The sequence below is a fragment of the Sphaerodactylus townsendi genome, linkage group LG15 (assembly GCF_021028975.2).
Source record: "Sphaerodactylus townsendi isolate TG3544 linkage group LG15, MPM_Stown_v2.3, whole genome shotgun sequence".
Lineage (NCBI taxonomy): Eukaryota > Metazoa > Chordata > Lepidosauria > Squamata > Sphaerodactylidae > Sphaerodactylus > Sphaerodactylus townsendi.
This window is the reverse complement of record NC_059439.1, coordinates 2,058,314-2,085,392: the sequence shown is the minus strand read 5'-3', so window position 1 is coordinate 2,085,392 and position 27,079 is coordinate 2,058,314. Positions and strand designations below refer to the sequence as shown.

The following is a 27,079-nucleotide window of genomic DNA, read 5'->3' as shown; positions in this document are numbered from 1 at the left end:
ACTGGAAGATGGCTGCTTTGGAGGGTGGACCCTGTGGCCTCGTCCCCCACTGGGATCCCTGTCTTCCCCAGACACCACCACCAGATCTCTAGCTTTTCAACATAGCTAGCTTTTCAACATAACAGAAGCTTTTCAACACAGATCTCGCAACTCCATCCCTGATCCCCAGTCGTGACCAGTGGCGAACGGCCCTAGAGACAAGTAATTGGTGCTTATTCCACACGGGTGTAAGCCTTTTGGTCGTGGGAGGCAGACAGAACTCCCCCATGTGACTGAACAGGTATGCTTGCTTGGCCAGAGGCCGAGTATTTGAGCTAGCAGGCTGAAGTAGCGGCCTGCAACCCGACTCCCATTACCCTAGGAGCAGAGGAGTAGGGAACCTACAGGCTCTCAGATGTTCAGAACTACAATTCCCATCAGCCCCTACCAGCATGGCCACCGCCGCGCCATGGCTGATAGGCTGATGGGAATATGCACTGCTGAGCCACTTGTAATTTGTTCCTTACCTCGCCTAAGACAATGCTTGAACAACAGCACTCAGATGTTATGGACTCTGAATTCCCATCAGCCCCTGCCAGCGTGGCCGATTGGCCCACTGGCGGGGGGGGGGCTGATCTCCCATTGTAGTCCCTCTTTATCTGGAGCGCTCAAAACCAATCCTACCCTAGGAGCTGACTGCAGAGCGGTGGCCAGTTGCCTGCTCAGCTCCTCGCTTCCAACACAAGGGCTGAGGCTGAGCCAGAACCAGAGTGCCCGGTCCTGCCTTCCCCAGTTGGGGAAGGAAGGCCCTGGAGCTCTGGGAGCTCCAGCGCCGAGAAGCTGAGCCAGGCGCCGGGACTCCTGGTCTTGCCTTCTTCAGCAGGGAGGGGGAGCTCTGATGGGCAGAGGGTCCGGGGGGGAGTGCTCTCAGAGCAAAGTGTTGTCTGAGCCTAGGCGCCATGCCTCTGCCTGTGGGTTGAGTGCTGCGATGGACTGGGTGAGGAAGTGCTGGAGGAGGGGGTTTTGCTCTTGGTCACCTGCTAGTGCCTTTTCCATCAGCTGGTTTTTTTAAGCATTTCCGTCTTGGTAGAACAGCGGTTCTTTGGCTTCTCATGCAAGGGCATCGTTAATTTTTTAATATGGCCACTTTGAATCTTATCATCTTTAATCTTGTCAATAGATCGCTATATCAGTCTATCAATAGTTCGATATAGCGGCATAAAGAAAAGTCTTGAGTAAAGTGTCCGTTCGCTATTAAAGAAAAGTCTTGAATACGCCGTCTGTTCACTTTGCCCACACACTGATTGTCTTTCCTGGTGGGAAGTGAGGGGGGAGTAGCGGCGGCACGCCAAATGCAAAACTGCAAAAGGACAATGGGATCTGCCATTTGCTAAGGACCCCAGGTTTGCGATCATCCGTCTTCTAATGTGCTGTAAACGCCAGCGTCAAGAATGACAGGTCTTTCCCTGTGTGGTCTGGAATCATTGATTGCTTGTGTGCGAGGCTGGAGGCATCTCAGTTTGTGGATCAAATGCAGGGGGAAATCGCGTGTTTGGACCGATCAACTAGTTTTATTATTTTTACATTTTTTAGTGTCAGGAGCCGCGTGGTGTAGTGGTTACGTGCTTGCACTGCCACTACGCGGAAGATCAAGAGGAGTTCGAGCCCCCCTGTGGGTCATCAGATATCCCTGGCAGCTGGCTGCGTATGGTCATCGGCTGAAACTCAGCCATCCATCCATTTCTTGGTCGGTAAATGAGTACCTAGCTCATCGCTAGGGGGTAAAGAATAGCTGGGGAAAGCAATGGCAAACTACCCCACAAAGACGGCTTGCCTATAAAATCACTGCTGAAGGGGAAACTTTACCTTTACTTTAGTGTCAGTATCAATTTATTGATCTACTGATATGGTTAATTTTTTTAAAAAAAAAACTAAAGATCTAAAGATTTGCAGGAGCAGGGAGGCCATGGGCAATAGAAATGACAACCGCAGGATAAGCAGTAGTTGGCAGCAGGGACAAGGGGAGGGAGAAGTGTCCAAAGCAGCATGAAGGAGTGTTTTTTTTGGGGGGGGGTAAGACTAGGCAAACTGGCTGAGGGTGGAGGGAAGAGGTCTGGGGCAAAGCTGTGCCCACTGTCAAATCTGCCATGCTCTGGCAGCAAAGCACAATTAAAATGGTGCTATAAATGAATTTGCTTGCTGCGGAGAGAGTGATAAGTGAACGTGGGGCTGGAGAAAATGCGTCTGTACAAGAAAACTTGCCACGGCGGACATTTACCTCCTCCATGCAGCAAAAACCTTGTGCATAATCAGTCACTAAATGTAGTTCTAGAAGAAATTCAGCCCCCACCTGGGATTCGTCATCCCCACTTGAGGCTCGCACTTTAATACAAAATAATAATAATAAAGATTAAAGTGGCTGTTAGCATGTTGTTTTGTCACCAATAACAAACTGCAGCCACAGCCCTGTTTCTGGGCATTCCTCTCTCTGGTACATGGGGGAGGGGGCACATGTTAACATTTCTTTTTTCCTTCCTGTGACCTATTGCAGGAAGTGCCCAGAAGGCTTCAAATGCATGAAAGCTGGTCGAAACCCAAACTACGGCTACACGAGTTACGATACCTTCAGCTGGGCCTTCCTGGCGCTCTTCCGCCTCATGACTCAAGACTACTGGGAGAATCTCTTCCAACTGGTAGGGCAACTTTTGCATGATCGTTCAGTGAAACAGATGTTTGCAACTTCCAGAGCATTCTGGGGAACGCTTCAAAGGTTTAATGTTATGCCTTCTGCCTTGTTGCATGGCAGATTTACTGTATGCAAGCAAAGAGGCTGAGGTTATTGTGCCCATGTAACAATGGCTCAGTTGAATCTCTGGCCCACCAATTACTACACTGTCTCAGATTCAAGGAAATCAGATCCAAGTATGTGAATCTTACTCCTTTACATTTGCCCGATCTCCCCAATTTATTTAGATTACACTACTTGTTGGACAATCCTGATCCTTCTCTCTGTATGATAGTGGCAGACTTTCTCCTGGAAATTACTAAACGCCAGTAGATTTCCTTCGACTTAACATTTATTTCCTGTACTGTATATGCTTTCTTAATCCGTTTTTTATTATTGTTGTACTGTTGTGTATGCCAATAAAGGCTTGCTGCTGCTTCAAAGAGAAAAAATATCAGGCTGGAAAAGTTTCTCTGCCAGTGCTTTCAAAGGTTGGCACAAAGCAACTGTCAGGCTCCAAAAGACTGACCAGCACTTTAGGGGAACTGATCCAGGCTGGGAAACTCCTAGAGTTTTAGGGGTGGAGTTTGGGAATGACAGGGAACTCATACAGAGAGTCCACCTCCGCAAGAGTCATTTTCTGCAGCGGAACTGACCTCTGTAGTCTGGAGAGAAGTTGCAGTTCTGGGAGATCCCCTGGTCCCACCTGAGGGCTGGCATTCCTACCCTGATGACGTGGCATGGGATGCCTGCTAGAGTGTTTTATTCTTGCCCATTCTTGAAGTCCTGGGACTTCCACCACCGACTCACACCCGCCTCCTGAATTATCCAAGTGTACATGTCTCCATCCCGTTGTTGTATGCCCACCCCGATCCCTCTTAGGTGGAGGCGGAGTTCCTAAAATATGACGTCATGGATTTGGATTTGACGGATGGATGGATGGGGTGGACGGACGGACGGACGGACGGATTGGATTTGACGGACGGACGACTGACGGATTGGACGGATGGATTGGATTGGACGGATTTGACGGATTGGACGGATGGATGGATTGGATGGATGGATGGATGGACGGATGGAAGACTTAACAGGAATGATTGGACGGACGGACGGATGGACGGACGGATTGACGACGGATTTGACGGACGATTGGATTGGATGGACGGATGGACGGATGAACGGATGGACGGACGATTGGACTTGACTGACGGATGGATGGATGGATGGATGGATGGATGGATGGATGGATTTTGGACGGATGGATGGATGGATGGGATGGATGGGAAGCAAAAGGAAAGGAAGCAAGGATTGAAGGACTGGATTGGATGGACGGATTTGGATTGGATTGGATGGACTGGATGGATTGGATGGATTTGGATGGATTACGGATTTGAGGATGGATGGATGGATGGATGGATGGATGGATGGATGGATGGATGGATGGATGGATGGATGGATGGATGGATGGATGGATGGATGGAAGCAAGGAAGGATGGATGGATGGATGGATGGATGGATGGATGGATGGATGGATGGATGGATGGATGGATGGATGGATGGATGGATGGATGGATGGATGGATGGATGGATGGATGGATGGATGGATGGATGGATGGATGGATGGATGGATGGAAGGAAGGAAGCAAGGAAGGAAGGATGGATGGATGGATGGATGGATGGAAGGATGGATGGATGGATGGAAGGATGGATGGATGGATGGATGGATGGATGGATGGATGGATGGATGGATGGATGGATGGATGGATGGATGGATGGATGGATGGATGGATGGATGGATGGATGGATGGATGGATGGATGGATGGATGGATGGATGGATGGAAGGATGGATGGATGGATGGAAGGATGGATGGATGGATGGATGGATGGATGGATGGATGGATGGATGGATGGATGGATGGATGGATGGATGGATGGATGGATGGATGGATGGATGGATGGATGGATGGATGGATGGATGGATGGATGGATGGAAACTCTTTCCACCAACTTCAAATTCTGCCTACCAGTTCAGATCCCTTATTTTCTCGGCCAGCCATTCCGCTCCCCCTCAGCCAGGTGGGCATGGGTATTTTAACATTTATATTTGTAATTTATAATTTGTATTTAATTTATTGTTATATTGTGTTTGGATTTGTTGCTGTACACTGTCCAGAGTCCCTTGAGGATTGGGCAGTCTATCAAATATAACAGACAGACAGACGGAGAGAGAGAGAGAGAGAGAGAGAGAGAGAGAGAGAGAGAGAGAAAGAAAGAAAGAAAGAAAGAAAGAAAGAAAGAAAGAAAGAAAGAAAGAAAGAAAGAAAGAATTGCATTTGCCCCACCAAAAAGCATTGGTTACAGAACCATGTTTCCGAATAGTAAAGATCATCTTTTTATCAGATAACACCAGCAGCGAAGTAACAGATCCAGTAGCCAAATTTCTTGACCTATATATAATCCAGAGATCCAAGAGTTAACTTGCCTAATTCCTTTCTCTCCCTCTCCCCCTTGTTTTAGCTACCAATTTATGTACTGATATTTAGTCATAATTTTATTTTCATTACCCGTTTGGAGACTGAATTCTTTGTTGATAGAATTGGACTATTATGCCAATAAAGGCTGTTGAAGTTGAACAGCAAAGAATGTCTGCAGTAGTAGCATGCAAGAGTACCTTTGAGCATACACAGAGTACTTCTGACTAACCGAAGAGAGCACTTGTACATCACGGCTGGGTAAGTGGCAGACGTCTCTTCTCTTCCTCACAGACTCTGCGAGCGGCTGGGAAGACATACATGATTTTTTTCATCTTGATCATCTTCCTGGGCTCTTTCTACCTGATCAACTTGATCCTGGCCGTGGTGGCCATGGCCTACGCCGAGCAGAACGACGCGACGCAGCTGGAGGAGCAGGAGAAGGAAGCGGAGTTCCAACAGATGATGGAGCAGCTGAAGAAACATCAGGAGGAGCAGCAAAGGCTGGTGGGTCGCTTTCTGTTTGTTCACCGAGCTCCAAAATCCCTGGCCAGAAGGCAACAGTTGTTCTGCAAGGACTTTCCCTTGAGGGGTCCAGGGCTGATGTTTTGCAGGGGTTACTTCTTGGGGGCGGGGCGGTCAGGAAAGAGAGGGCTAGAGAGACACTGGACCTTTGTCAAAGTCTGTTTCTGCTTTGGGCAGGTAGCCCAAGAACTGAGCAGAGCTAGTATCAGTCAGTCACCATCCCCCAAGGGTGCTTCACTGCTCAGGGTGGGTTGGGCAATTCCTAGAGATTTGGGGGAGAAGCCTGAGAAAGGCAGAGTTTAGGCATGACGGCACTCCAAGGCTGCCATTTTTTCCAGGGGAAGTGATTGCCGTGTTCTGAGGAGCAGTTGTAACGGCAAGCAAACTCTCAGCCCCACTTGGAGGTTAAAGAACGTAAGAACATAAGAACAAGCCTGCTGGATCAGACCAGAGTCCATCTAGTCCAGCTCTCTGCTACTCGCAGTGGCCCACCAGGTGCCTTTGGGAGCTCACAGGCAGGAGGTGAAAGCAATGGCCTTCTGCTGCTGCTGCTGCTCCTGAGCACCTGGTCTGCTCAGGCATTTACAATCTGAGATCAAGGAGGATCAAGATTGGTAGCCATAGTCAAGATTGGTAGCCATAGTTGGTAACCCTCCTTCCCTCCTTCACACATGCTGAATAACCCAGTTGCAAAGTACACCAAAAGTGGATTGGAAGTGCGGTGTTCATTGTCCGTGAAAGCGCCCTAAGAAACTCTTTCCACCAACTTCAAATTCTGCCTACCGGTTCAGATCCCTTATTTTCTCGGCCAGCCATTCCGCTCCCCCTCAGCCAGGTGGGCATGGGTATTCCGAGCTGATTTTTAAGTCAGTGGCTTCCTGCTTTTTCCTGTTCGATTTTATTTTGATTTGATATTTAATTTATACACCGCCCGCCCCCAGTGCACAACAGCAAAATAATACATAATAATACACAATAACATGATAATACAAAGTCATAAGGCTACCCTGTTTCCCCGAATATAAGACATCCCCAGAAAATAAGATGTGGTAGAGGTTTTGCTGAAGCGTGAAATATAAGGCATCCCCCAAAAGTAAGTCGTAGCAAAGTTTTTGTTTGGAAGCATGCCCGACAAACAGAACACAGAAAAATAAGACATCCCCTGAAAATAAGACATAGCGCATCTTTGGGAGCAAAAATTAATATAAGACACTGTCTTATACTCAGGGAAACACGGTAGTACCCACATTCAATAGCCTCCCAGCCCAACAATTCAGACAATAATGTAATCAGGTTAACAAGTCATAACAAGTAAATCTACATATAATAACACCAACCTTAAATATAACATTTTATAACAGCAGCTATATAATAATCACAAAATCGCAATAACCTAACATTTCACATAGCATTTCATAGGAACACGATAAATCATTCCATAACAACAATAACAGAACATTACACCATAGCATAACATTACAATAAATTACAAATGCAAGAATAACTGCAAATAACATAACGATATCCAAAATACGATTCCCCCACAACCTTACTCCCTACAATTAACATAGCAGTTTAACCTGACCTAGCACAAAGTTGAGCAAATAGATGGTGACTTCTGTTCGCTCCAGAAACAGCCAAGCTGCATGGCCACTTTGTCTACCCTCTACTTCCTTGTTGTATCTGTAACCTCCATTTGGGTTGCTCTGTTTGTTTTAAAAAGGATGGTGGTGGTCTATCACTGTTTTTTTTAAAGGAATCCCCTCTGCACTTCCTGAAATGCTGGTCTGAAGCATGGGTGGGCCAGTGGTGGGATCCAAAAGTTTTAGTCACAGGTTCCCATGGTGGTGGGATTCAAACAGTGGCGTAGCGCCAATGGGGCTGGGCGGGGCACGACGGGGGCGGGGCCAGGCATTCCGGGGGTGGGGCACTAATAATTTCTATGTTACTGTAAAAAACTCTTACTGTAAAAAAAAAAGTTCCTAATTTCAACTGGTATCTTTCTGTCCATAATTTAAACTCATTATAGCAAGTCCTATCGTCTACTGCCAACAGAAACAACTACTTCTCCTCCAATTGACTGCCTATCAAATGCTTAATACTTTCAAATACTTAATTTTGTTTCTAGAAATCAAAAGGAGGATACTTTCCTTAAACAAGGAACTTTGCCATATTTCTAAACCATGTTTTTAAAATAGCCCAACAACAGGGAGAATGATCCCGTTTTCTACTTTCGCTAACCAACCACATAGGAAACAACAGGACTTTATGATTTTTGGCCTAATGGAATTTCTAACGGAAAAGCAGACCCAATTAGTAACCCCCCCTCGGCACACACAAATAATTAGTAACCCACTCTCGGGAACTGATGAGAACCTGCTGGATCCCACCTCTGGTGGTACTATTATTGCTGTGTGGGCAGAAAAAGGCGGGGAGGAGCAGAGAACTCAAAGGAGGCCGAAGGCACTCTGTTTTCTTTTACTTTCCCTGTACAGACTGGGAAAAGTTTCACTTTACCCACTTTTGGAAACTGTGGGGATTATCTGATCTGCGGCGTGGTGAATTCAGGAGGGGGGACGGGACGTTTGCACAACCCAGAATCTGACCCAAAGTTAATGTGTGATGACTGTGGAGCAGGTCACAACTGCAGGGCTTTTAAAAGGGCTTGGACAGATTTATGGAGGAGAAGTCGATCTCTGGCTACCAATCTTGATCCTCCTTGATCTGAGATTGCAAATGCCTGAGCAGACCAGGTGCTCGGGAGCAGCAGCAGCAGCAGAAGGCCATTGCTTTCACCTCCTGCAGGTGAGCTCCCAAAGGCACCTGGTGGGCCACTGCGAGTAGCAGAGTGCTGGACTAGATGGACTCTGGTCTGATCCAGCAGGCTAGTTCTTATGTTCTTATGCATAAATGGCCAAAGTCTCATTCCAAAGTCTCATTTCATACTCCCATTCAAGCTGGGGCTTTGGTTTTGAGCCTAGACCTGATCTCAGAAGTGCCGGAAGACCTTCTTGTTCAGACTGGTGTTCACATGGGGACTTATTTGGGCACGGTGTCCTTTCCAGTGCCACCAGAGCGCTTTATTTTTGAATGCCTTCCATTTATTGGGCTGGGGCGATTGCTTTGCCATCTGATTTTGACTTCGTCTTCCTCCCACTTTCAGGGTGACTTGAAACTAGAAAGAAAAACGTTGGGGCGGGGAGGGCGGGGGGGGGGAGTAGGTTTCATTTGTACAGTTGTGGCTTCAAGTCGCGAGCCTGCGATCAGATTGGAAGCCAGCTCTCCGCCTTGGAATCTGAAGCACGAAGCTCTGAGCCAGCACTTTGCAGCTTCATTCCTGAAGCGTGACACAGCCTCTCAGCCTCCTGGCTGTGTTTACTGATAGCAGAAATATACCTGGGAGTCGGCCAGGCTCGCCTTTTGCTTCCTGAAGCCCCCACTGGGTCGCTGACATTGAACAGATGTAGAAAGTGCCTTCTCTGCAGCAAAAACTAACCGACGTGAACAAATACACGCAGGCCCCACTATCCTCTCAAAGACAGACTGGGGAACAGCAAGGTCAGCTGAGGCCAAACAAGTTCTGTGGGGCTGGAGAATAATACAGAATCCTGGAGAGCTGGCTCCACCAAAGTCACGTCCCTCTTTCAGACCACCCCACTTTTCTGAAGAACGATGGTCTCCCTCGGTGGTGGGATTCAAATAATTTAACAACTGGTTGTTTACAAGCACCATTTGAAGAACCGGTTCTGCCAAACTGGTGTGAACCTGCTGAATCCCACCACTGGTCCAGAGGAGGGCGACCAAAATGGTAAAGGGTCTGGAGTCCATGCCCTACGAAGAGAGGCTTAGGGAAATGGGGATGTTTAGTCTGGAGAAGCGTAGGTTAAGGGGGGACATGATAGCCATGTTTAAATATTTGAAAGGATGTCATGTCCAAGAGGGAGCGAGCTTGTCTTCTGCTGCCTCAGAGACTAGGACACGGAGTAATGGAGTCAAGGTGCAGGAAAAGAGATTCCACCTAAACATTAGGAAGAACTTCCTGTCAGGGCTGTCAACAGTGGAATTCACTGCCTCGGAGAGTGGTGGAGTCTCCTTCTTTGGAGGTTTTTAAACAAAGGCTGGATCAGCATATGTCAGGAGTGCTTTGATTGTGTGTTCCTGCATTACAGGGGGTTGGACTTGATGGCCCTTGGTGTCTCTTCCAACTCTATGATTCTATGATTCTATGGCAGTGATGGCGAACCTTTTTGAGACTGAGTTCCCAAATTGCAACCCCAAACCCACTTATTTATCGCAAAGTGCCAACACAGCAATTTAACCTGAATACTGAGGTTTTAGTTTAGAAAAAACGGTTGGCTCCAAGGCGTGCGTTACACAGGAGTAAGCTTGGTGGTAGTTGGTGGCTTTGCTTTGAAGCAACCATGCAACTCTTCCAACGAATAATCACAACCCTAGGAGAGTTTACTCAGAAGCAAGCCCAATTGCCAGCAACTGAGCTTATTCCCAGGTAAAGAATCGTGCTTTAATTCTTTGTATGAAAATCAGTGGGGTTTAACAGCGCTTAACAGGGTTACCTACACTGCTTCCCCAAAACCAGGTCTTAGGTTTAATGCTAATAATCAAGCCCAGCAGCCCAGGCCAGCCTAGATGTGGGTGGGGGGGGGGACTCTGTTTGCGCGTGCCCACAGGGAAGGCTCTGAGTGCCACCCCTGGCACCCGTTCCATAGGTTCGCCACCACTGTTCTATGGTCTCCCTCCTGCCACATTCAAAGGCTACACTTACAAAAGGATAGTCCTGAAAGAGGGAAGGCCCCAATTCATGCAAGTCAAAGTAGAATAAGACTAGCAATGTAGGCCAAGAAAAACATCCTGTTAATAACAACATATTTTGAGTCTTAAAGCTCTATATACAGAGGAAAACCTAGAATAAATTCATGGGAGAACTTTGTTAAAAATGGCAATTGCTTTTGTGTTCTAAATAATGCCATGATGATCTCCTGCCACCATCTACTGGTTCCTCTGAATTCTCAGCTGTTACTTTTTTAAATGGCTGGGAATTCCAAGGAACTAGAAGAGCAGACATAATGCTTTACATGAGTTGCCAATGGGGACTGGCCACCGTTTTGTAGCTGTGAGTCCCTTTGTGCAACTCCCTTGCAATAATGCATCAGATTTGAAGCATGGTGTCTGTGGGGATGGGGGGGGGGCTCCTACTCCCCACAGTGTCATTTTTGGAAGCCAAAATGGCCAGTGGTTTCGTGGGGGTAGTCTGCCAACTCCCACTTAGGAACCACTTGGAGATTTAGAAGAAGAGTTGGATTTTATATCCCCTTTTCTGTCCTGTAAGGAAACTCAAAGGGGCTTACAAACTCCTTTCCCTTCCCCCTCACAACAAACACCCTGTGAGGTAGATGGGGCTGAGAGAGCTCAGAAGAGCTGTGACTAGCCCAAGGTCACCCAACTGGCATGTGTGTTGGGAGTGTACAGGCTAATGTGAATTCCCCAGATAAGCCTCCGCAGCTCAGGTAGCAGAGCGGGGAATCAAACCTGGTTCCTCCAGTACACCTGCTCTTAACCACTGTACCACTGCTGGAGCTTGGGGAGGGCGGGGTTTGGGGAGGGGAGGGGCCTGAGAAGGGCACAGCCCACCTTCCAAAGCAGTCGTTTTCTCCGGGTGACCTGATCTCCAGACAATTGATCTGTAATCCCAAAGATCTTCAGCTCCTACCTGGAGGTTGGCAGCCGTAGACTGTGGGGGCCTTGATTGTCCTATCAGGAGGCTGAAGTCAAGTAATGCCCCTCTGCAGCCCCTGGTCTGTTCCTGCTCCTAAAGACAATGTGGGGAGGACCGTGATGGCCCTGGTCTGAATTGGGCCCCTGCTGCACTTAGGAGCAGCTACCAGAGATTCATAAGAACATAAGAACATAAGAACAAGCCAGCTGGATCAGACCAAAGTCCATCTAGTCCAGCTCTCTGCTACTTGCAGTGGCCCACCAGTTGCCTTTGGGAGCTCACATGCAGGATGTGAACGCAATGGCCTTCTGCGGCTGTTGCTCCCGATCACCTGGTCTGTTAAGGCATTTGCAATCTCAGATCAAGGAGGATCAAGATTGGTAGCCATAAATCGACTTCTCCTCCATAAATCTGTCCAAGCCCCCTTTAAAGCTATCCAGGTTAGTGGCCATCACCACCTCCTGTGGCAGCATATTCCAAACACCAATCACACGTTGCGTGAAGAAGTGTTTCCTTTTATTAGTCCTAATTCTTCCCCCCAGCATTTTCAATAAATGCCCCCTGGTTCTAGTATTGTGAGAAAGAGAGAACAATTTCTCTCTGTCAACATTTTCTACCCCATGCATAATTTTGTAGACTTCAATCATATCCCCCCTCAGCTGCCTCCTCTCCAAACTAAAGAATCCCAAACGCTGCAGCCTCTCCTCATAGGGAAGGTGCTCCAGTCCCTCAATCATCCTTGTTGCCCTTCTCTGCACTTTTTCTATCTCCTCAATATCCTTTTTGAGATGCGGCGATTCAGAGCGGCAATATTACTTGCAAGCCCCCCGTAGCAAATTCTTGCAAATTGTATTGTGCGATTTGGTGTCTATAGCTGTCAGAATCCCCAAAACAGCAACAAACTCATGTAGAAGAACAGTAGTTTATTGAAGATAATGAGGATCTTCCCTGGCTAAAGCCAGAACTGGGATTTGCCCGCGCAAACCCCTACAGTTAAAACAGGGTGCACACACACACACCCCCATCGTGGGAATGCCCGCCAAAAGAGCTGCAAATGAGATAACAGTACAGTAAAGACAGCCAGGCACTGACCTTGAACAGCACCTGGTACTATATAGCATCACACAAAAGACAGAGAAAAGTCAGGCTCGTTCCGCACATGCAGAATGATGCACTTTCAAACTGCTTTCAGTGCTCTTTGAAGCTGCGCGGAATGGCAAAATCCACTTGCAAACAGTTGTGAAAGTGGTTTGAAAACACATTATTTTGCATGTGTGGAAGGGGCCTCAGTTAAAATGCAATTAACCCATTCCACCACCCCAACAGCCAGAAAGCAGCAAAAGCAAACCCCCAAATAAACAGGCCTCCTGACCATAGCACAGCAGCAATCACTGATATCTTTTCAGCCCTCCCAACGCCCTCTGGTGTACGGCAGGGAATTTGCCAGCCACGAAGGGCTGAAGAAAAGAAACGTAGGACTGTTGCGGGAGCGACCTTTAAAAACACTCTCCCTCCGGTGCAGTCCAGCTGGCTTGCTGAGGTGCTCCAACTGGATTCTTCTAGAAAGACTGTACCAAACCAGGCTTGGGGGGGACGGTCCCTGAGTGCTGGAATTCAAGAATCTTGGTTCATCAAAAACCAGTCATTTAGCAGAGTGCGCAACGCTTTCGTGTGTGCAGCAAAACCCCACTATGGGGCTTTCCGCACTGACAGAGTTGTACTGGTTTCTATCTAGGTTCACCTCAGTGTATCCGCACTGCAACTGAGCTCAATGTTGTTTTGTCTCAGCCCCCCCCCCCCCCCAGAACTGTGACATCCCTGTCACAGTTATGAACTGCACCTTTCTGCTGGAACAAGGTCGATACCGCTTCGAAGCTTTGAAGTGCGGATGCATTGAAACGACACCTCATCCGTTCAACCAATCAGGCGCCGCTTTTGTGGCATGTGCAGAACAGGAGAGTCGTGGCGGGCATGTAACTGTAAAAACTGTAAAAAAAAAACCGCTCCCGTTTCCCATGGTAACACAAGCTCCAATCACGATCGAGGAGCAAAACAGGCACCAAGATGATCCCGCCCACTTAGCTCAGTTCTAGAGGGCCAAGTAAGTTGCTGTGCGGACAGCCTGGAATCACCCCCCACTGAAGGGAACCGAGTCGACCTTAGCTCCCTTCTGTAGTGCGGAAAGCCCCTATAAGTCTCTGTGTGCGGCAGGAGCAAACTGCACCTCAAGGGGAAAGTATCTCAGGACGATTTCCCACTGGCGATTAATCCTGGGAGAATCACCTGAAGTGTCCAGATTTCCTCACGATCTCCCCACTGCCGAACCGCAGAACACGGATCAGTCCTGCTTCTGGTGCCCCCCCCCCCCCCTTGATGGGATTTTCCTGGACCTGCTTGTATAGGCACCTTTTTGAAAAAAATACTCCAATGGGAACTAATAGGAGATAGGGGCTACACACTTGAGGGGCCATAACTTTGGCCCCCATGAACCAAACTTCACCAAACCTGGGTGGTATCATCAGCAGAGTCTCCTACTGATATCACCCAGGTTTTGCGAAGTTTGGTCCAGGGGGTCCAAATCTATGGACTCCCAAAGGGCATGCCCCCATCCCCCATTGTTTCCAATGGGAACTAATAGGAGATGGGGTGACACATTTGAGGGTCCATAACTTTGGCCCCCATGAACTAAACTTCACCAAACCTGGGTGGAATCATCAGGAGGGTCTTCTAAAGATACTCTGAAATTTTGGTGCGGCTAGCTTAACAATTGCACCCCTGGCAGCAGGCACCCCCCCCCCAAGGGGCAGGGCTAGACGTCTTCACTAGAAACATGCTGCAGTGAGGATGTTGGAACCTGGATGAAACTTTTGAAACTTGGTTGTACCTAGATTAAATTTTCAGTGGGAATTCGGCCTCAGAGCAGTAGAGAAAGGATGCCCAGCGCCTTGATACCTCTGTGATTCTGTAGTCAACGGTTAACAGACTGTGCAAAGTCCTTCACTTCCAACTCTTGAGATTAGGGAAAGTTTGAGAACATGCGGATGCTGCATTAAAAAGCCACACTACAGTTCAGAAGCCCAGGCGGGGGAAGTTTTCCCCGCGGACATATTGTGTATCAACTGAGGGCCATGCAGAAACGTGGACTTACAGCAGTGATGGCGAACCTTTTCGAGACCGAGTGCCCAAATTGCAACCCAAAACCCATTTATTTATCGCAAAATGCCAACATGGCAATTTAACCTGAATACTGAGGTTTTAGTTTAGAAAAAAACGGTTGGCTCTGAGGCGTGCATTACTCGGGAGTAAGCTTGGTGGTAGTCGGTGGCTTTGCTTTGAAGCAACCGTGCAACACTTCCAACGGGTGAATCACGACCCTAGGAGGATTTACTCAGAAGCAAGCCCCATTGCCAGCAACCAAGCTTACTTCCAGGTAAAGGATCGCGCTTTAGTTCTTTGCATGAAAATCAGTGGGGTTTAACAGCACTTACCTACACTGCTTCCCCAAAACTAGGTCTTAGGTTTAATGCTAATAATTGAGCCCAGTGGCCCAGGCCAGCCTAGATGCGTGTGTGGGGGTGGGTGGGGCGACTCTGCTTGCACGTGCCCACAGAGAGGGCTCTGAGTGCCACCTCTGGCACCAGTGCCACAGGTTCGCCACCACTGACTTACAGTCTCATCCCAAACCTCCTGCACGTTACAGTGCAATTCAGAAAAGTAAAGACTGTTTCCTTCTGTTTTGCCATAATTTAATTGAAACCTTGAGCAACTCAGTGGCGAAAGAGTCCGATGAGAAGAAGTTTTCTGTCATGTGTAGGAGGAGGAAGGCCTGATTTACTTTGCTTTCCCTTTCTGGATGCCAACCTGTTATGTCAACCTCTCTTCCGGTCTTGGGTTTCCTCTTCTGTTCTTAAAAAAAAAATCCCGGCAGGGAAGGCATTTCCAGAATGCCGGTGGTCCGTAACCGCTTCTGGTCTGGGCAGCTGCTTCCGCCTTCCTGACCCTGAGCCACCCTTTCAAGTCTAATTTTTGGGTTGGGCAGACAGTGTCCTCATTTATGAAGGCATGGGCAGAATAGTGCCTCTATGTCCTCATTCTCATGTTTCAGGATCCGAATGTGGATGTTCTGTTTCCTGGCAGGGGATATGATCTTGGCCTGAGGGGAAATCGGGCTGTAGGCTTCAGGCAAATTGTACTGATGATGAATATTGTGCAGTGCTGTGGTCCTGACAGACCACACGTGATGAAGTCCTTGTGTTTCTGGGTGGGTTTGCCTGAGGACACTGAATCAGACACTCAGTGGGAGTTTTGTGTCTCCCCAATTCATGAAAGCCCTTTTGTTGGCATTTGCAAGTGTCTGTCACAATCCTGACGTTATGGGGTTAACTGTGTGCATGCTAATCAGTTACTGAGGCCACAGTTATAGGACCAGCTCATAAGCCATTGGTCATATGGGACCAATTGGGACCATATGGGACCGACATTGCTTATATGGGACAAGTCATGTGGAGCTGATAAGGAGTCTGAGAACAGGGGAAAGAGTCCCGGGCGGGAGGTGAAACAGGGCAGGATCAAGGAGAGGCTGATCATGGCAGTGGTGCATGTTTATATTGCCCCACTAGGTCCCTCCATTCTTCAGAGGAGTACCTGCTGGAGATCCCTGGCTCACAAAAAAAATCCGGCTGGCCTCTACAAGGGCCAGGGCCTTTACAGCCCTGGCCCCTACTTGGTGGAACAGGCTCCCAAAGGATACCAGGGCCCTGCAGAGTTTCCGCCTGTAAAACGGACCTGTTCCGCCAGGATTAGCCATCGGACCCTCGAGTCATCCAGACCTCCCGTGGGACGGGGGGGGGGGAGTCATCATTAGTCATTAATCTGTTAGTTGCTCATTTTAACTATTGTATGCTATATTTATTGAGAGGTTTATATTGATGTACATGGCCTTAGAGTCCAGGGGAGGGCAGTCAAAAAAGTAATAATAAATAAATAAATATCAATATAAGGATTGCATTTTTTAAAAAAATGAAAACAAAACCACTCATCTTCAGAGTGGGGGGGGGCAAGGAGGAGTGGATCACAAGTGCAGCAATCCAGTCGTCAAAAAGTGGGTTGGGGTGGGTGGGTTAGAATAGGCAGGACCAAGAAAACTGCCAAGCGTTACGTGTGAGGTCAAAGGGGATGTAAAAAGTGACTTCCGGAAAAAGTGATTCCCCTCCAATACAAAAAAGCAAGCAAAAGAAGCAAAAACTAGAAACAGAAAAAACGTGTGGAAATCTGGGGATAAATTGAAGCCAGAACTGATAAAAGAATCCCATGCTGTAAGCCCGACCAGTGGTGGCGAACCTATGGCATTCCAGATGTTTATGACTACAATTCCCATCAGCCCCTGCCAGCAGGGCTGATGGGAATTGTAGTCCATGAACATCTGGAGTGCCATAGGTTCGTCACCACGGCCCTAGATCATACAAATTACATACAAATTGCTCTTAACTTTGTTTATATAAATTTCAAGTAACTGCTGCTGTTGAAAATTTGTTTTAATGGGGTTAAGCTTTATTTATGTATTTTATGTGCTGTTATTGAGAACAGTTGTACTGTGAGCCGCCTCGAGCCCTTCGGGGGTGAGGCGGCCTATAAATCCAATAAATAATAATAATGATGATGATAATATAGTACCACTTCTTGCTTTGGAAGAGCTAAGCACTCCATTGTAATCAACCCCCCTATCATATGCGTCCTCTAAACAAATGTCGTGGTGTCTCGGCAGCTTCAGGAACAAGCAGCAAACAGCAGCTCCGCAGACAGTATCGTGGTGGAGAAGAAAAAGAAGGGCAACTCGGGCCAAGAGGCCCCCAGTGACCAAGACTGCAACAATCAGGCGGTTCCACGCTTGGTGTTGGAGCGATCAGCCACAATAGATGAGGTGCGTTGTGTGTATGTATGTGTGTACGTGCAAGGATGGAAGGAATGTCTTGCAGGCCAAAACCCTTCCCATGACTTGCTGGGGAATTATCATTACGTTAAGCTAAGGTGACCAGCCGTCCCGCTTTTGGCGGGACACTCACGCTTTTGCGCAATGTGTCCCGCGTCCCACGGGGCTTTAAAATTGTCCCGCGTGCGCCTCCTGCGCTGCCGCACTGCCTTCTGGGGCGCTTCCCGGTTTCCTGACTGGGGAGCGCCGCAAAAGGCAGTGTGCTCCTGCGGCCGCACGGGTGTGTGCGCGCGCGTGTGTGCGGCCGCCCCACTTTACAGGAGCAAAAATCTGGTCACCTTACGTTAAGCTGACGTACTAGAAATGGTTTGATCAAGGATTTTAACTGTTAGCCATTAACAAGGTCATATAATTTGTACCGTGTCCGTCTTTGATCAGAGCAGGAAGCCCTGAGCGAGGCATCCGCAAGCAATCAATGTTTATTAGCCACAGGCCATACACATGTAAACAGATACTTCAACCATAGCCCCACTCCACACCGTTTACAAAAATATAAAACACATTGTGAGGATTTTCTCAAGCTTTAGAGTGTAGAAGCACCACAGTTCCAATAGTGTTAAACCACCAAAGCAAGTATCATATATCCACACACAGCAGGATCCAATTGTAATTATAAAGGTGTTTTTAACCACCTTTATTACAACTTAGCTTGTATGTTTTGAACATCAGTTAAACGTTCCCTGATTTTCGCTGCTAAAAACATGAATATCGCTACTTTAAATGTAGCCTCAGGATATGCGTCCGCCATCAGAAAGCAAACTTTCTCTTCCTCGCTACCTGTCAGGCCTGACAGGATATCATTGATATATTTGTTGCGGATAGCAGAGTAAAAAAGGGCAATGAAGTGTGTAGTGTATTATGTCGTCACTCTGATTTAAACTACATCTGCATACACGTAGCTCTTTTGGTGTTTTAGCATATCTCCCCAGCAATTGTTCTGATTTAAACATCTGATATCTCAGGGAAGTGACTGATTTCCTTAGGTGTGCTTCCTTGAGATTTGTGAGATATTGTGCATAACATTTGTTCTTTTTGACGCAGGAGAACCATGGGGAGTATTTCTGAGTGGAAGCAAGTTGTTTGTCTTGTAGAGCATCTCTACTATAGAGCCAGTCACGAATTTTGCTAGCATCCCATCTATGAATAGTTTTCAGATCAGGAATTTCGTAAAGAACTAAGAGCGAGGCATCCAATCAGACATGCTTGTCCCATCCGAGGTGGTTGCCTGTTTCTATCTTACTCAGTCGCCCGGAGTTAGAGTTGCCAGCCTCTGGTGAGACCTGGGGCTCCCCCAAAAGTAGAACTCATTTCCAGCCTACAGAGATTGGGTCCCCTAGCATAGGTGTCAAACTCGCAGCCCTCCAAATGTTATGGACTGCAGTTCCCATCCTGGCAGGGGATGATGGGAACTGTAGTCCATAACATCCAGAGGGCTGCAAGTTTGACACCTGTGCCCAAAGAAAATGACTGACTTGGAGGGTGGGCCCTATGGCATTGTACCCCACTGAATTCCTTTTCATCGCCAAGCTCCATCCCCAAGCTCAGTGGTGGGATCCAAAAATTTTCGTAACAGGTTCCCATGGTGGTGGGATTCAAACTGTGGCATAGCGCCAATGGGGCTGCGTGGGGCACGACAGGGGCGTGGCCAGGCATTCCGGGGCCGGGGCTGTGGCAAGGACGCAGCCACTGCACCGGTCCTTGGGCAGGAAACGAATGCACGCAGGCGCAGGCGCAGGCTGCCACGCACGCTAGTGCCCCTCCTGCTAGACTGCTTCCAGTTCTGCGCGCTACTGCTGAGAGGAGGGGTGTAACTAAGGCCAAAATCACGTGGCAAAATCACCCATTAGTAACCCCCTCTCAGCACACACAAATAATTAGTAACCCACTCTCGGGAACCTGTGAGAACCTGCTGGATCCCACTTCTGCCCAAGCTCCAGAGGTTTCATAACCTGAAGTTGACAATCATGCCTCCCTATTACCTTTCATTGGCCGGCAGGCACCTGGCCAACCCTACCTGCAGCGTAAACTCTTTCAGTGCTGCCTGGGTGCTGCAGTGTACTACTGAGCAGGGTTGTCGTGGGAGCTGTGGATAGGATTTAAGGGATGATTGGCCAAAATACCACTGGAGAGGGGACTGATCCAGGAAAAATAAGACGTCTCCTCGGCTCCTGAGCCCTGCACAGCAAGCAGGAGATGACTTGCCGTCGACTTCAGGAAATAAGTTTACGTTTAAAGGACTTCAAAAAAAGACATCATGAGCTAAAATTAAGTGTCCTGAGGACGTCTTGGGGGAAAATCTGTGAGGAGTTCCTCCCTGAGACACCTTTTTTCCATCAGGACATCTTATTTGTGCTCTGCAGAACGGACCTATGCTAAAAAACAAAACAAAATTAAGTACATTCAGAATTGCAAAATGTTTGCGGAATAAGCAATTTGGGAAATAGTCTGTGCTAAAATAACTAGATAAATCGTGCCTAGAGGTGGGATCCAGCAGGTCCTCACAGGTTCCCGAGAGTAGGTTACTAATTATTTGTGTGTGCCGAGAGGGGTTACTAATTGGTGATTTTGCCACGTGATTTTTGCCTTAGTTACGCCCCTCCTCTCAGCAGTAGTGCGCAGAACTTGAAGCAGTCTAGCAGGAGGTGCACCGGCTTGCATGGCAGCCTGCACCTGCGTGCATTCGTTTCCCGCCCAAGGACCGGTGCAGCGGCTGCGTCCTTGCCACAGCCCCGCCCAGGAATGTTCCGCCCCGTTGTGCCCCGCCCCTCCCCATTGGCGCTACGCCACAGTTTGAATCCCACCACCATGGGAACCTGTTGCTAAAATTTTTGGATCCCACCACTGATCGTGCCCTTTTTCCTTAGCAAAGAAGCTGTTTTTTAATGTATTATGTATTTTTTAAAAAATAAATAAATACACCACCTTTCCCTCCAGCTCAGGGTCCTGAAGGTGGCCACTGAATCATTCTCTTACTCTGGAATTTCTTTGTTGCAGTCAGATCTGATGGAGGAACCCGTGAAGCCTGATCAGAACCACTTGCAAGTGGGCAACCAGGATGGGCCAGGTTTGCAGAAACGAGCAGAAAGTGCGCTCAGCATTGTCTCCAACACTCTGGAAGGTAAATTTAGCGATGGCTTTGGACGCTTTTTAAAAAAAGACAATCAGTTTCATAATGATCATTTTCGACAGTGGTGGGATCAAAAAATTTTAGTAACAGGTTCCCATGGTGGTGGGATTCAAACAGTGGCGTAGCACCAATGGGGCTGGGTGGGGCACGACGGGGGCATGGCCAGGCATTCCAGGGGCGGGGCATTAATAATTTCTCTGTTGCTGTAAAAAACTCTTACTGTAAAAAAAAAGTTCCTAATTTCCAGCTGGTATCTTTCTGTCCATAATTTAAACTCATTATAGCATGTCCTATCGTCTACTGCCAACAGAAACAACGACTTCTCCTCCAATTGACTGCCTGTCAAATACTTAATACTTTCAAACACTTAATTTTGTTTCTAGAAATCAAAAGGATACTTTCCTTAAACAAGGAACTTTCCCATACTTCTAAAACATGTTTTTAAAACAGCCCAACAGGGAGAATGATCCCGTTTTCTGCCTTCGCTAACCAGCCACGTAGGAAACAACAGGACTTTATGATTTTTGGACCTAATGGAATTTCTAACGGAAAAGCGGACCCAATTAGTAACCCCCTCTAGGCACACACAAATAATTAGTAACCCACTCTCAGGAACTGGTGAGAACCTGCTGGATCCCACCTCTGTTTTTCAATATTGTCCTGAGTTAACACTTAAAAATGAAGTTCAATTAATATGGCAGTGTGTGTGTGTGTGTGAAGTGTGAAGTGCCGTCAAGTTGCTCCTGGCTCCTGGTGACCCACTGAATGAACGTCCTCCAAAACATCCTATCATTAACAGCTCAGGTCTCACAAACTGAGGGTCGTGGCTTCCTTTACAGAGTCAATCCATTTCATCTTGGGCCTCCCTCTTTTCTGGCAGCCTTTAGCCTTTCCTAGCATTATTGTCCTTTCCAGTGACTCTCGTCTTCTCATTATGTGACCAAAGTATGACAGCCTCAGTTTAGTCCAGGGGTCTGCAACCTGCGGTTCTCCAGATGTTCATGGACTACAAATCCCAATTGGCCATGCAGGCAGGGGCTGATGGGATTTGTAGGGAAGGGCAAGGAGATTGTCAGCCCCTTTGAGTCTCCTACAGGAGAGAAAGGGGGGATACAAATCCAAACTCCTCCTTCTCCTCCTCCTCCTCCTCCTCCTCCTCCTCCTCCTCCTCTTCTTCTTCTTCTTCTTCTTCTTCTTCTTCTTCTTCTTCTTCTTCTTCTTCTTCTTCTTCTTCTTCTTCTTCTTCTTCTTCTTCTTCTTCTTCTTCTTCTTCTTCTTCTTTTGTGGAAGCTTGCTGGGTGACCTTGGGTCAGTCACATACTGATGGGAGACCTCCACAGAATACTGGGGTCCTGATGCAGAGGCAGGCAATGACACCCCCACACCCCACCCCACAAAGTCCCTTGCCTTGAAAACCCCACCAGGGGTTGCCACAAATCAGCTGTGACTTGATGGCAAAAAATGTGCCCCCACTGATGTGGAGTTTGCCAAAGGATGGTCCCCTTTAGGGGAGCAGCAGTGGCATAGTGGGTAAGAGCAGTGGCTAAGAGCAGGTGCACTCTGATCTGGAGGAACCAGGTTTGATTCCCCGCTCTGCCACTTAAGTTGTGGAGGCTTATCTGAGGAATTCAGATTAGCCTGTACACTCCCACACACGCCAGCTGGGGGACCTTGGGCAAGTCACAGCCTCTCGGAGCTCTCTCAGCCCCACCTACCTCACAGGGTGTTTGTTGTGAGGGGGGGAGGGCAAGGAGATTGTCAGCCCCTTTGAGCCTCCTGCAGGAGAGAAAGGGGGGATATAAATCCAAACTCTTCTCCTTCTCTTCTTCTTTAGTGGCCTGTACTGCTAAAAGGAAACAGTGGCTCCCTCTGAGATGGGAAACACCTTCTAGCCACGGGTGTGAACTGGAAGGAAAGATTACCTTCCGGCTTGCTTTTTCACTGAATTTAGGAGCAATTTAGGAGTACATCTGGGCAGGCTCCCAGAAGCTGGTCGTTGTACGAGATCTACTTGAGTATCCCTGCTTGGTGTCAGCTGGGATGAATTTTAATCTGGCTGATTGATTTAATTGACCTGTTGCTTGAAGGTGGCCCTCCGTAACCGGTGGTTTGTGCTTCAGTCTCTTGGTTTTCTACTTTCAGAACTGGAGGAAGCGCACCAGAAGTGTCCGCCCTGGTGGTACAAGTTTGCCAACGCCGTCTTGGTGTGGAACTGTTGCCCGCTGTGGGTAAAGATGAAGAAGTATATCAAGATCTTTGTCATGGACCCCTTTGTGGATCTGGGCATCACCATCTGCATTGTCCTCAACACTGTCTTCATGGCCATGGAGCACTACCCGATGACGGAGGAGTTCAACAACGTGCTGACCGTGGGCAACCTGGTGAGAACGGCACGCTGTCTCTTCTGTGCACTCTGGTTTGGCCGTCCGGGAGCTGGGAAAGCTGGACAGGGAGCCCTGGGGCCGTCAGAAAATAAGAATGGCACAGGGGGAAGTACTGGTGCCTCTTCCCACCATTCCATCTCCATTCGTGGAGCAGTGGCGTAGGAGGTTAGGAGCTCGGGTATCTAATCTGGAGGAACCGGGTTTGATTCCCAGCTCTGCTGCCTGAGCCGTGGAGGCTTATCTGGGGAATTCAGATTAGCCTGTGCACTCCCACATACGCCAGCTGGGGGACCTTGGGCCAGTCACAGCTTCTCGGAGCTCTCTCAGCCCCACCCACCTCACAGGGTGTTTGTTGTGAGGGGGGAAGGGCAAGGAAACGCTGCTTCTCCAGGGATCTACTTGTGGTGACTTATAACTACTAAAACCAATAGGACATGAGCATTAAAGACAAAATAATTCCAACAGAAATGTTTAAAAAATCACACACACACACACGCACGCACGCACGCACGCACACACACACACACACAAATAGACCAAGATGTATATGGATCCAACCATCAAGATCAGAATGCTTTAGTTGCCTCTAAGTTTTATTGGAAAGGGGTGGCAAATCCCACTGGTTCCTCTTTCCCATTCCGGCCAGCTTAGCCCCCTGAAATTTTGTTCCAGAGGGTTTAGTTCAGAAACCACATACCCTGTTTCCCCGAATATAAGACATCCCCTGAAAATAAGACATAGTGGAGGTTTTGCTGAAGTGCGAAATATAAGGCATCCCCCAAAAGTAAGGCGTAGCAAAGTTTTTGTTTGGAAGCATGCCCGACAAACAGAACACAGAAAAATAAGACATCCCCTGAAAATAAGACATAGCGCATCTTTGGGAGCAAAAATTAACATAAGACACTGTTTTATTTTCGGGGAAACACGGTAGTACAAGGCTACAGAGGGAGGGAGGCTTTAGCAAAAATCAGCACACTTAGGGAAATTTAAGGGCACTTCAGTATTCTTAGGAAGAACACAGTGAATTTTGCTAATCTGCCATCAAGACAGAATTAATTAACCAACCAATAAGAAGAACCCAAACTCATCAGTATCCATAATAATAAAACTTGCAAAAGAAAACGAATATAAATGGGACAAACATACATTTGGATTTATGCAGCACATTTTATGTAAGGATATTTCCTTATCCCGTTTCCTGGTTCCTTTTCAGCTCAGTTTCTCCTGCTTCCTCCTGCTCTTCTTTCCACAGGTCTTCACTGGGATATTCACTGCTGAGATGGTGCTCAAACTGGTTGCTCTAGACCCCTACGAGTACTTCCAGGTTGGCTGGAATATTTTTGACAGCATCATCGTCACCCTGAGCCTGGTGGAGCTGGGCCTCGCCAACGTCCAGGGGCTGTCTGTGCTTCGTTCCTTTCGGCTGGTAAGTGACTTTGCTCTGTAATGTGAGCTTTTGCAAACAACCTCTGTCAGGGTCGGGGGCAAGATTTCGCCCCAGGTGCTGTGAGGCCAAAGTGTCCGTAGATAAACTTGGAAGATGCCCCAGACCTCCCCTGAACATTGTGGAACACATTGCCTGAGGTCTGCAAAGAAGAAGAAGAAGAAGAGAAGAGAGAGTTTTGGATTTATATCCCCCCTTTCTCTCCTGTAGGAGACTCAAAGGGGCTGACAATCTCCTTGCCCTTCCCCCCTCACAACAAACACCCTGTGAGGTGGGTGGGGGCGAGAGAGCTCGAGAAGCTGTGACTAGCCCCAGGTCACCCAGCTGGCGTGTGTGGGAGTGTACAGGCTAATCTGAACTCCCCAGATAACCCTCCACAGCTCAGGCGGCAGAGCGGGTAATCAAACCCAGTTCCTCCAGATTAGATACACGAGCTCTTAACCTCCTACGCCACTGCTGCGTAGAAGGAGGAGGAGGAGGAGGAGGAGGAGGAGGAGGAGAGTTTGGATTTATATCCCCCCTTTCTCTCCTGCAGGAGACTCAAAGGGGCTTACAATCTCCTTGCCCTTCCCCCCTCACAACAAACACCCTGTGAGGTCACCCAGCTGGCGTGTGTGGGAGTGTACAGGCTAATCTGAATTCCCCAGATAAGCCTCCACAGCTCAGGCGGCAGAGCTGGGAATCAAACCTGGTTCCTCCAGATTAGATACACGAGCTCTTAACCTCCTACGCCACTGCTTCTCCTGACCAAGGTTAGGGAGGGACGAGTAAGCTAGTGAAAAGTGGACGAGACAATGCTACTATTAGATGGATTTGTAATTGGTTGGCTGACCAAACTCAAATGTGCTTGTCAACTTCATCCTGAAGAGAAGTGACTATTGGGGTGCCACAGGATTCTGTCCTGGGCCCAGTGCTAGTCAATGTTTTTTATCAACAACTTGGGTGATGGAATAGAGGGCATGCTAATCAGATTTGAAGATGACACAAAATTAGGAGGGGTAGCTAATACCCCCAGAGTACAGAGTCAGGATTCAAAATGACCTGGACAGATTAGAGCATAGGTGTCAAACTCGCAGCCCTCCAGATGTTATGGACTACAGTTCCCATCATCCCCTGCCAGCACGATGCTGGCAGGGGATGATGGGAACTGTAGTCCATAACATTTGGAGGGCGGCGAGTTTGACACCTATGGATTAGAGAGCTGGGCCAAAAATAAAAAAATGAATTTCAACAGAGATAAATGGTCTTGCAGAGAAACCCAAGAGAGGCGGGGCAGGCTGTGACTAAAACTCCCTGATTATCCCACCTTGGGTAGAGCTAAAAATATGGTAGGCTGCCTTAAGACCTCAAGATAATATGATTCAGGTGATAACTTTTGGATACTGATTATCTAAACATTTAATGGTTGGATAACAATTAAAGGCTGCCTTTCTTCTCCATCAAGGCCACTAGCAATTAAAAATACTTATGAAGCTGAGATCCTCTAGCTCAGTGGTGGCGAAGCTATGGCACGGGTGCCAGAGGTGGCATTCAGAGCCCTCTCTGTGGGCACGCGCAAGCAGAGTCACCCCCCCCCCCACACACACACACATCTAGGGCTGGCCTTACCGCCTGGGCTCGGGACATTAGCATTAAGCCTAAGACCTAGTTTTGGGGAAGCAGTGTAGGTAACCCTGTTGAGCGCTGTTAAACACCACTGATTTTCATGCGAAGAAATAAAGTGCGATCCTTTACCTGAAAGTAAGCTCGGTTGCTGGTAATGGAGCTTGTTTCTGAGTAAACCCTCCTAGGGTCGTGATTCACCCGTTGGAAGAGTTGCATGGTTGCTTCAAAGCAAAGCCACCGACTACTACCAAGCTTACTCCCGAGTAACACATGCCTCGGATACAACCATTTTTCCTAAACTAAAACCTCAGTATTCCGGTTAAATTGCCGTGTTGGCACTTTGAGATTAATAAGTGGGTTTTGGGTTGCAGTTTGGGCACTCGGTCTCGAAAAGGTTCGCCATCACTGCTCTAGCTGACGGCAGAGAGTTCCACAGGCTAACCAGGCCTCCTCTTCCTTTCCCAGATGAGAGTTTTCAAGCTTGCAAAATCCTGGCCGACCCTCAACATGCTGATCAAAATCATCGGCAACTCAGTGGGCGCCCTGGGCAACCTCACGCTCGTGCTGGCTATCATTGTGTTCATCTTTGCTGTGGTGGGCATGCAGTTGTTCGGCAAGAGCTACAAGGAGTTCGTCTGCAAGATCTCCACCGACTGTGAGCTGCCGCGCTGGCACATGCACGACTTCTTCCACTCCTTCCTCATCGTCTTCCGCATCCTTTGCGGGGAGTGGATCGAGACCATGTGGGACTGCATGGAGGTGGCCGGACAGGCCTTGTGCCTCACTGTCTTCATGATGGTCATGGTCATCGGGAACCTTGTGGTGAGTCGCCTTTTCTAAGGGTGGGAAGGGCCCAAACTTGACTGTCCTGCATGCAGACTCATGATTTAGCCAATATTGCATATTCCTCTATGTATCATGGGTCTTCCAGGGCTGCAATTTGCCTGCTTTTGGCAAGCAAACCCCCTCTGATGCTCATTTCCATCTTCACTCAACGGAGCAGTGAAGTTAAAATGATGAGGAAGCATCAAACATCGATGTCACTTAAAGATCCAGAAGTGATGGTGTAACCTACTTCTCCTTGGCCACATCAAT

At 48.1% G+C, this 27,079-nt stretch overlaps 1 protein-coding gene across 1 annotated transcript in view; it reads left to right on the top strand.

Annotated features, from left to right (window-relative positions):
* SCN4A (sodium voltage-gated channel alpha subunit 4) overlaps positions 1-27,079 on the top strand; it is a 118,649-nt gene that overhangs the window by 40,078 nt on the left and 51,492 nt on the right. The window contains exons 11-17 of the mRNA XM_048517496.1: positions 2,531-2,672; positions 5,471-5,683; positions 17,200-17,355; positions 20,419-20,542; positions 22,694-22,932; positions 24,188-24,361; positions 26,450-26,806. Of these exons, the coding sequence (XP_048373453.1) occupies positions 2,531-2,672; positions 5,471-5,683; positions 17,200-17,355; positions 20,419-20,542; positions 22,694-22,932; positions 24,188-24,361; positions 26,450-26,806 (1,405 nt within the window). The remainder of the gene's footprint in view (positions 1-2,530; positions 2,673-5,470; positions 5,684-17,199; positions 17,356-20,418; positions 20,543-22,693; positions 22,933-24,187; positions 24,362-26,449; positions 26,807-27,079) is intronic.